This window comes from Trachypithecus francoisi, unplaced genomic scaffold, assembly GCF_009764315.1.
Source record: "Trachypithecus francoisi isolate TF-2019V2 unplaced genomic scaffold, Tfra_2.0 Lachesis_group15, whole genome shotgun sequence".
Classification (NCBI taxonomy): Eukaryota; Metazoa; Chordata; class Mammalia; order Primates; family Cercopithecidae; genus Trachypithecus; species Trachypithecus francoisi.
This window is the reverse complement of record NW_022681460.1, coordinates 114,238,333-114,249,071: the sequence shown is the minus strand read 5'-3', so window position 1 is coordinate 114,249,071 and position 10,739 is coordinate 114,238,333. Positions and strand designations below refer to the sequence as shown.

At 56.4% G+C, this 10,739-nt stretch overlaps 1 protein-coding gene across 1 annotated transcript; it reads left to right on the top strand.

Annotated features, from left to right (window-relative positions):
* Positions 1-359: 359 nt before the first annotated feature.
* On the top strand, positions 360-10,398 carry PRR25 (proline rich 25). The gene is given in 7 exon segments (XM_033235281.1): positions 360-409; positions 574-1,060; positions 2,318-2,493; positions 9,437-9,672; positions 9,675-9,707; positions 9,710-9,873; positions 9,875-10,398. Coding segments are annotated over 7 exon segments (1,287 nt in total). The 3' UTR covers positions 10,016-10,398.
* Positions 10,399-10,739: the final 341 nt, after the last annotated feature.

Sequence of the window (10,739 nt, the reverse complement as noted above, 5' to 3'; positions counted from 1 at the left end):
GAGTCGTGTAGCAGCCTGACGGGGCCTCTGGCTTTGGGAGAGTCCCCACCCCCACAGACTGACACTTGCTTTGGGATGACTAGACTGGGTACAGTGGCTCACCCCTGTCATCCCAGCGCTTTGGGAGGCTGAGGCTGGAGGATCCCGAGAGCCTGGAAGGTGGAGGCTGCAATGAGTTGTGATCACGCCACAGCTCACAACAGGGAGACCTTGTCTCAAAAAAACAAACAAAAAAAAGGGATGACAGAGGTCCAGTGATTTTGCCCAAGGAAAATTAGAAGTTAAGATGGTGTGTTTTGGCCTCTGGCCTTCCCCACGGCTTCATTCAAACATTCCCGGCTCCCTGGCTGCCACTGTAAATGCGTCAGGGCCCAAGGACCTCCCTGTACCACGAACCACAGGACGTCCTGTGAGTCCAGGTTGGCCTCTAAGAGCCTGGACGGGTCACGCCACAGCCCATCGGGGATCCTGGGACCCCCAGTGCAGGGGGTGGTGCCGCTGCTGCTTCCAGGCCTAGGGAAACCATGCAGACGGGACAGTCTTCCAAATCGGATTGGCAAATGGGTTTGGCAGAGCCCAGCGAGACACTAGGACGGCCCAAACTGACCAGAAGCCCCCGTGCAGAGGCAGCTGCTGCGGACAGCCAGGTCACCCCAACACGGGTAGGGCCCCTGCATGCCCCACTTCCCACCCCGTGGGTCACAGGCCTCGAATGTGCATCCTGCCATGTGGAGACCAGACCACAGGTTGCCAAGCCTTGTCTTGGGAAATGGGCCTGGGGCCCTGGGCGGCTGGCACTCACTTTCTGGCTATCTCTACCACCACGTGGGGCAGAAAGATGCTGGCCTGGATTTCTGAGCTCCTCAACAGCTCAGGAACAGCGCAGTCGCTTGCCAACGCAGTGTGCGAGGCACAGACCATTCCAGGGCCTGGCCTGCGCCCACAGGGCACTCCTGCCACACGGGCCCCTTCTCACAAGGCGACACCGTCCACCCCCAATCCCTGGGGCCCAGAGTAGCCCCAGAACAGATACATGCACCCCAAAAAGGGGGTCAGTGGGGTAGACGCACCCATCTGGGGACCCTGTGTGTCATCCCAAGTGGGCCGTAGCCCTGGGCCTCTGGTCTGAGGTCCCAGGGCTTTGCCAGCAGAAGCCTTCAGGTGTGCAGGGTCTGTGCTAGAGGCCTCCAACCGGCCACCATGGATTCTCCACCCGTGTGGCAGCACCCAGGTCCCTGCAGTGACTGAGACTTCTCGCACTCAGTGGGCAGCAGAGGGCCCCTGGGCAGCCCAGGTACGTGCAGATGCACAAGGCTGGCTGGGGCAGGAGAAAGGGAGGGAGGAAGAGAGGGGCTCTGAGGAAGGCGCCTGCGTCCTCACAGATCAATCACTTGATATTTGATGTGACCTGCAAACCTTTTATTTGCAAAATACAGAAAGTAGACGGCAGGAAGTAGCGGCTTACACCTGTAATCCCAGCACTTACTGAGGCCAAGGCGGGAAGATCCCTTGAGCTCAGGAGTTGAAGACCAGCCTGGGCAACACAGTGAGACCCTATCTCTACAAAAAAATACAAAAATTAGCTGGGTGTGGTGGTGTGCACCTGCGGTCCCAGCTATTGGAGAGGCTGAGGTGGAAGGATTGCTTGAGCCTGGGAGGTGGAAGCTGCAGTGAGCTGAGATAGTCACTGCACTCCAGCCTGGGTGACAGAGCAAGACTCTGCCTCAAAAACAGTTGAGGCCGGGCACGGTGGCTCACATATGTAATCCCAGCACTTTGGGAGGCCAGAGTGGGCAGATCACCTGAGGTCAGGAGTTCGAGACTCACCTGGCCAACATGGTGGAAACCCGTCTCTACTAAAAATACAAAAATTAGCCAGGGGTGGTGGCCCGCGCCTGTAATCCCAGTTACTCGGGAGGCTGAGGCAGGAGATTCGCTTGAACCCGGGAGGCGGAGGTTGTAGTGAGCTGAGATGGCACCACTGCACTCCAGCCTGGGCAACAGAGGGAGACTCCGTCTCGGGGAAAAAAAAAAAAAAAAAAAGTTTGGAGTCACGCCGCCACAAACCTTTTAAGGACGCCTGGAGCTCCCAGAGCCCCCAGGAGCTGAAAGAGGCAGGAAGGATCCTCCCTACAGCCTCTGGAGGGATCGCGGCCCCCATTACCTTTTCAAAAGGTCACCTTTCCCCGCGGTGTGACCCTCAAAAGCTAGATGTGCCCCGGAAGCAGCAGCCCAGGCCGTGCACCTTCCCTCCCGCTCCCTCTAGCTGCCGGGCCTCAGCCAGCGCTGCCCCCTGTCCCGCCGGTGCCCTCGCCAGGGCCCCTCGCCGCCGCCCCCTGCCGCCTACCGATCTGGTCAAACTCCTGGGCACGAGCCCCGCATGCAGGCGCCGGGCCTGGGCTCCTGTGGCCGTCCCGCCAGCGCCCGTCTTCCGTGCCTGCATTTAGAGAAGGGCAATGGCAAAGGCACCCGCCCGCTGACCCCTCTTACAGATGGGGAAACTGAGGTAAGACGGTCGGGGCTGGCCGCAGGGCGTGTCGGGCCCTCGAGGCAGTCGCCCAGACCACCCGGACGGCCCCGCTCGCAGCCTTCACCCGCGCCCGCCAACTTTCCAACCGACTGTCGCGTGCCGTTTACTTCCGCCTTGGGAGATCATTTCCGGGTCGCGGCAGGAAGGGGCCGGGCGTGCGTGACGTCAGCGCGCGACGGAGCCATCTTGGCTCCTGGCAGCGGCGGCCCAGGCCTCGGTCGTGGGCTGGGCGGCCATGTTGGAGTCGGGCAGGGGGGTCTCATATCCGATCACTCTCCACTGGCGATGATCGATTGCATTTGACGGTCGCGACGCTGGTCGAGAGTCGCTCGCATTGCTCGAAGTTTTCTGCAACTCCAGGACCGCAAAATGTCTCGAAGATGGCGAAGGGCGTAGGCCCCTGCAGAATCAGATGATCCAGAAGGATGCCCGCTGTCTTTTTCATCCGTTTCAGTTGTAAACCAAGAAATACCCGGGACAGGCCTCCGTGGGCTTCAGAGCGTGTCTCGGCAAGGTCGAGGTCTTTCTCCAGCGATGGTTTTGAGCCTCTGTATTAAAAGGGGGAAGGTGGGCTGTGGGGTTTCCTGTTTCTGAGCCCACGGTGGGAAGAGAAAAGGAGTGGGCGGCGGGCGGGGATCGTTGATGATGCGTCCCCAAGATGAGGGGAACGGAGAGTGAGCTCTGATCCCGCGTCTGTAGTTACTTGCCCAGGAACACAGGGAGTGGCAGTCACTTGCCCGGCTCGGTCTTCAGTTTCGTTTTGTCCTTTTGGCAGCCTGAATTGGGGTCCTGAGCTTCTACTTTCCTTTCACGCCGTCCTCCACAGTTTCCCAAATGGGTTGTGGAATGCTTATTCCCTGGCACACCTGTGAGATCCCAGGCAGAAGCCAGTGTACAGACACGCGTTGCAGCAGTAGGGATTCTCGAGAGGCAGACCAATATATTGGAGAGAGAGATGGAGAGACGGATGAGAGTGGGTTTGTTAGGGGAATGGATGGGCCCATGTGGTTAGGGAGGCTGAGAAGTCCCGGGAGGGACACCGTCTGCAAGCTGGAGACCTGGGATGCTCGCAGCCTGGCTCAGTCCAAGTCAGGAAATGGAAAAACGGAGAGCTAAAGGTGTGACTCTCACGCCAGGGCTGAAGGCTGAGAATCCAAGGAACTGCTCGTGTTAAGTCCTGGAGTTCCAAGGCTATGGGCCCTGGGATTCTGATGTCCAAGGGCAGGAGGAGGAGGAGAGAGTCCCAGTGCCAGGAGCAAGATCAGAACTCCTTTTCCCTCTTTTTTTTTTTTTGACAGAGTCTGGCTCTGTCTCATAGGCTACAGATAATGCAATGCAGTGGCATGACCTCAGCTCACGGTAGCATCCACCTCCCAGGTTCAGGCGAGTCTCCTGCCTCACCCTCCAGAGTAGCTGGGACTACAGGTGCCTGCCACCATGCCTGGTTTAATTTTTTGTATTAGTAGAGATGGAGTGTCACCATGGCCAGGCTAGTCTCGAATTCCTGACCTCAAGTGATCCACCTGCCTCAGCCTCCCAAAGTGCTGGGATTACAGGCGTGAGCCACCGCGCCCGGCCTCTTTTTCTTCTCTCTGGGCCCCCAGGTGATTGATGGTATCCGTCCATATGGAGGGTCTTCCCCTCGGGACACGGACCCCCAGGCAGGCAGGCTTCTGTGGAAAGCCCCTCGCAGGCACAGCCAGGCAGCGCTTTATGAAGTTTCTAGGGGCCCCTTCATCCAGCCAAGTAGGTGCTTGAGATAACCCACGGCGGGTTGGACATCTCCCTCCTCGTCCACGAGGACAGTGTCTGATTTGCCATCTTTCCCTCCCGGCATGAGCTGGTCCAGAGAATTGTCACAAGACAAAATTACAAATTTAGTTTAAAGATCCTCTTTGGCTTCATTCGTGATGCTCGATTCAGGCAACGCTTGGCTCTACAAAGAGCAGGGAGTGCTCCGGGGGGCTGAACAGAGGAGGCTGGTTTTCTAGACGGAAGGGCCGAGGAAAACAGAAACAGAAAACACAGATCGCTCCCTTCAAAACTGCTTTTCTTGTAAGGGTGAAAGCAGAGAACTCCTTAATGTACCGACCAGGACCGGCCTCTTTGGGGATTTGGCTGTTATTTACTCCCCTGAGTTCTTAGAAGTTCAGATAAACAACTTAGCTTCAGTTTGGTGACATCGAACTTTTTTTTTTTTTTTTTAAGATGAAGTCTCACTCTGTTGGCCAGGCTGGAGTGCAGCGGCGTGATCTCGGCTCACGGCAAACTCCGCGTCTCCGGGTTCAAGCGATTCTTCCTGCCTGAGCCTCCCAAGTGTCTGAGATTACAAGCATGTGCCACCACGCCTGGCTAATTTTTGTGTTTTTAGTAGAGACAAGGTTTTGCCATGTTGGCCAGGTTGGTCTCGAATTCCTGACCTCAAGTGATCCTCCTGCCTTGGCCTCCCAAAGTGCTGGGATTATAGGTGTGAGCCACCGTGCCTGGCCACCAAGGGCTTCCTATAGATTTCATTTAACAGAAGGAAGGGAGGGGAGAGAGAGGCTGTGGTAGAGGCTGGGAGATTTGAGGAGAGGCTGCAGAGGTTGCTGTGTGGGAGGAACGGGTCCCCTCCGGTTCCCTGAGGAGGCCTGGGACATACAGTGAGGTCTTTCTTACGTGATTTTCTAGGAAAATGTCACCCACATCTGGACCCCATGGTACCTGGGCTTTGAGGGTTAGCAGAGCCTTTCATGATGTCCTAGATGGATCCTGCAGAGGCCTCAGTAGAGATGGTGTAGCGGGGAGGGTGTGGGACAGGTCTGGGTGACTTAGGACATGGAGCCAACAGGATAGGGTGTCCCTGGCTTCTTCTCCCAAACAGGCCACATCAGGATGTCCGAGGGAAGTAACAAACCCGAACTGTGTATGCCCCCTCGGTCCGGAACCTCTGGTCACTGGAGCAGGCTCGAATCTATGGAGGATTTTTCTTTGGAGCTTCCCTGGGACGTCCAGTGCGCTCTGGGCTGCACCAGGCTGCTCTCTGCCCAAAAGGAGGCTCCCACACTGAGGAGCCAGTGGCCAGAGGACTGCCCTGCGGGGAGGCAGACCTGGTTCTCAGGACACTTGATGTGGGCAGGGACTGGCTGGCGTCTCCCTCAGCGGGGAGGAGGTGTGGTGTGGAGGGACGGCTGTCCACGTGGCTGTGTTTGACTTGGGCTCCTGGCTGGCTCTGCCACTTCTTAGGGGGGTGGCACGGGTGAGTGGCCCAACTTCTCTGAGGTCTGCTTGTCAGAGGACGGGGAGGACGATGCTGCCCAGGGCTGTCGGGAGGGTGGGCTGAGACGCCGCGTAAAGTGTTTGCGCAGTGCCTGCCAGGGGCAAGGTGGGCATCCTTAGAAATAATCCAGGCTGGGGGTGGTGGCTCATGCCTATAATCTCAGCACTTTGGGAGGCTGAGAAGGGAGGATGGCTTGAGCTCAGGAGTTCAAGACCTGCCTGGGCAACATAGCAAAACCCCATCTCTCAAAAAAAGAAAAATTAGCTGGGCATGGTGGCTCACAGCTATCATCTGGGCTACTCAGGAGGCTGAGGCAGGAGGATCACCTGAGCCCAGGAGTTTGAGGCTATGGTGAGCTGATTCCAGCCTGGGCCACAGAGCAAGGCCTTGTCTCTAAACAAACCAAAACACACGAATACTGGCGTATGCAAAGCGCTTAGTCATAGGTGAACTTAAATGGAAACTGTTAATTGAAATCAGGGCTTTGGCTGGGCGCCGTGGCTCACACCTGTAATCCTAGCACTGGGAGACTGAGGTGGGTGGATTGCTTGAGTCGAGGAGTTTGAGACTAGCCTGGGCAACATGGCGAAACTCTGTCTCTACCAAAAATACAAAAATTAGCCAGTCACATAACCTGGTCTCAAAAAAAAAAAAAATTTAAAAAGTTAAAAAAAAAAATTGGAGGTTACATGGTTCTGGATGGGATTTTTTTCTGTTGCCTAGAAATTGTATCTAAGGCTTAACGGTGAAAATAGAAAGTACCAAGTACTCCCGTGACTAAGGGTGGGACATAGCCTCAGAACGCTGGGGTCTGATACCTGCCTAGTCCTATGCGAGAGGCTGAGAGGCTGGCGCTGGCGAGAATCAGTGGCTGGTGGGGGCTCAAGCTCTGTGGTGAGAATTCTCACCATGGTCTTCAGTTGCCCCTAGAGATGCCTGCAATGGTGTGGGCTGAGTCCCCCTCCCCAGATGGGGTGGTGGAAGACCACGGAGAGCCTCTGCACCCACAAGAGCAGGACAAGGAGAACGGAATGAGCGGGCAGGGCTGGGGGTGGAGGCACCCCGCACCTCAGCAGCAGGCGGGCAGGCTGCTAGTCTGAGAAGAGACCACAGTCTTGCTGCTCCCAGGCGTGGGGTGTAAACAACTCAGACTTGAGACGCTCTTGTGAAGAACCAGGTCAGGGCTGGAGCACATCGTGGGGTTGGTCAGAGACAATCCTCAAAATCCTCTGCCTGGAACCCCCGACGCCTGCTCCACCAGGGCAGGTGCAGGAAAGAACAACCAAATAGATTCCAGCATCAGAGGACGTGCAGGCCGCACACATGTGGTCCGCCCGGAGAGCAGCATACCGGGGATTTGCAGCCAGGAATAACGTCAAGGGGGCCTTGAAAGAGCTATGTTTATAGTTCCCAAGGAGATAAATGAGGGAAGAGCAACAGAGAAGAATAGGCAGACACGCAAAAAGAACAAGGAGCCACCTTCACATGAAAAACATAATTGTGGCCAGGCGCGGTGGCTCACACCTGTCATCCCAGCACTTTGGGAGGCTGAGGTGGGCAGATCACTTGAGGTTGGGAGTTTGAGACCAGCCTGACAAACCCTGTCTCTACTAAAAATACAAAATTAGCCAGGCATGGTGGTGCATGCCTGTAATCCCAGCTACTTGGGAGGCTGAGGCGGGAGAATGGCATGAACCCGGGAGGCAGAGGTTGCAGTGAGCCGAGATCACGCCACTGCACTCCAGCCTGGGCAACAGAGCAAGACTCCGTCTCAAAAACAAAATCAAATAAATAAATAAATAACATAACTGTATAAGTAAAACCTCACCGATGAGTTGAATGACAGATGAGTCCCCTGCTCTGGAGTGAAGGAGCGAGCCTTGACAGAACTAGGGAGATGTCCCCCACACAGGGAGAAACAGTTGCTCACTTGGTCAGGTAGGGGCTCGTCCAGGTTGATTTGCTTCCTTTCCTGTGTGTAAACATTTGGCTTCATAAGATATAGAATAAAACCATGTCATTTTTCATCCTACTAAAAAACCAGTCTACCGGCCGGGCGCGGTGGCTCAAGCCTGTAATCCCAGCACTTTGGGAGGCCGAGACGGGCGGATCACGAGGTCAGGAGATCGAGACCATCCTGGCTAACACGGTGAAACCCCGTCTCTACTAAAAATACAAAAACTAGCCGGGCGAGGTGGCGGCGCCTGTAGTCCCAGCTACTCGGGAGGCTGAGGCAGGAGAATGGCGTAAACCCGGGAGGCGGAGCTTGCAGTGAGCTGAGATCCGGCCACTGCACTCCAGTCCGGGCGACAGAGCGAGACTCCGCCTCAAAAACAAAAAAAAAACAAAAAAAAAACAAAAAAAAAAACAAAAAAAAAAACCAGTCTACCAAAAAATACCACAATGAACCTTTTCATACATACAACTTTATATACATGTGTGTATGTGTGTGTGTATATATATGTATACATGTATACGTATATACATGTATGTATATTATATGTACGTGTATATATACTCATACATATATACGTATATATACATCATATATGTACGTATATATATATATGTGTAGAGAGAGAATGAGGAGAGAGAGAGACTTTCAGATTATTTCTTTCAGCTAACTTCCCCAGAGCGGAATCCCTTGGTCTAGTAAATTCTCTGTGCTCCAGTTGAAGTTTGGCAAATGACTTCTGGGGGTCTGGACCGTTCCAGCAGAAGCATCTGTGAGTGAAGAGGGCTGTGGACCCTGTTGTTAGGAGACAGAGCCAGGGCGAGGTTCCCACTCAGGTCTCCCCATCTCTTTCAGCCTCTTTTCAAAGCAGTGGATACTTTTCTTCCCTCTAAAGAGACCGTTCTAGAAGCCTAATGGCAGTGCTGGCGACACGATTGCTTCTCACGTGAATCTGCAGGTCTGTCTTGGGGCTGGACATCCGGCACTGGTGGGCATGGGAATGACAGGCTGGACCCACAGGTGGAAATTGGCATAGCTCGTCTTCCAGAGGCACTGGGTCAAAGAGTTCCGACAGTGACCTCGCCAGTGGCTGGGGCTCCGGACCCTGATGAGGTGCGGTGTCACCACAGGTTTGCAGGCAAGGAGGCCTTTGCTTGAGAAGCTTGCAAACAACCTCCCCATAGGTGCGGGCAGCCTCTGTGTGACGGGCAGCTGGGGGCCTGCTGAGCCTGAGCCTGGGGACCAGCTGGCAGAGGCAGGCAGAGGACAGAGGCTCCGCCCCTGCCCAGCACTCAGGCGAGCTGTGGAAGGTTCCCTCCCACTCTACAGGTGAGTGCGGAGGAGCCGCAGGCAGGCAGTGCGGGTCCCGTGTGCTGGAGGAGCAGCTGAGCGGGAGGCCATGGCAGCAGGGCTCAGCCTCTTCGAGCTGGGGGTCCAGTGCTGCCTGCCCGTCTGTGAGGCGAGCACAGAGGAGCCCCAGGGTGCTGTGGTGGGCAGGGTTGGGCACGACAGAGGGCAACTGGGAGGAGTGGGGCTGAGAGCTCAGGCAGTGCTCTTTGGCGCAGCCGTGGCTGGGGCCTCAAGGACCGCGTGGGAGTCCCCTGGGTCTGTGATGCTGGCAGGAGGTGAGGAGAGGCCGAGACCCCCAGGGAGCGCCCAGGCCTGAACCCTCCAGCGCTGCTGACCTTGCAGCTGCTGCCGCGGGCGGCGACCACACAGACGTCCCCTCTGCCATTGCTGCGGGACCGGGAAGGACCCCGGATGGACACAGCCTCCACCTCCAGTGCCCTAAACTCCCTGGGTCCACCCTGGCTCCCATGGTGGGGAGGGGCCGGCTTGGAGCCCCCATGGGACAGGGTGGAGGTGGGATAAGTGCCTGGAGCTCTTGGCCATCATGTGTGAATGTTTTGCTCCCTGCTGACGCCTCCCTCACACCGTCCTGTCTGTATTGTGGACTGGGCAGCTCTCGGGGGGGCAGTTCTGCCCCCAGGGGACGCTGGCCAGCAAGTGGAGATGTCTGTGTTCTTGGCTGGTGTTGCCGCAGGCATCTGGCTGGTGGAGCCCAGGGAGGCTGTCCCGGCCCCTGCAACCCACAGGACAGTCCCGCCGTGGAGGACGGCCAGCCCTGAGTCCGCAGTGCCCCGGGGCCGGGGACACCCCTGCCTGCCCTGGGCAGATCCCTGGGGCCACGCGGTTCAGGCCGTGCTCCTGCCCGCTGGGGTCTCCTGCCATCCTCGCCATCACCACTGGGTGGAGCCACAGGTCCGTGTGATCGTCCCTGTGATCCCGGGTTCCGGAAGCTGGCCCAGCCCGGCTCCCAAACTCTGGTCTCAGGACCCTTTACAATCCTGAAACCTTTTGAGCTTTTGTTTATGTGCGCGGCCGCTGTGGACATTCACCCTACTAGAAATAGAACATTTAAAAATGTTCACTTTTTCACGTAAAAATAGCAATAAATCCATTGCATGTGAACATAACATTTTAATGAAAAACAACTGTTTCCCCGTAAAAAAAATGTAGTGGGAAGAGAAAGGAGGGGTGGCTTTCTGTTTGTGCTGGATTCTTATGTCTGCGTCCGCCTCAGGCCTGTGGCCTCCAGAACATTCCACCCCACGCTTTCAGGAGAATGGGAAGAAGGCCAAGCACGGTGGCTCACGCCTGTAATCCCAGCACTTTGGGAGGCCGAGGCGGGCGGATCACCTCAGGTCAGGAGTTCGAGACCAGGCTGGGCAACATGGTGAAACCCCGTCTCTACTAAAATGCAAAAAATTAGTCAGGCGTGGTGGCGGGTGCCTGTAATCCCAGCTACTCTGGAGGCTGAGGCACGAGAATCGCTTGAGTCCCGGAGGTGGAGGTTGCACTGAGCCGAGACTGTGCCATTGCGCTCCAGCCTGGGCGACAGAGCGAGAGACAGTCTCAAAAGAATGGGAAGGAGGCCGGGCGCGGTGGCTCAAGCCTGTAATCCCAGCACTTTGGGAGGCCGAGACAGGTGGATC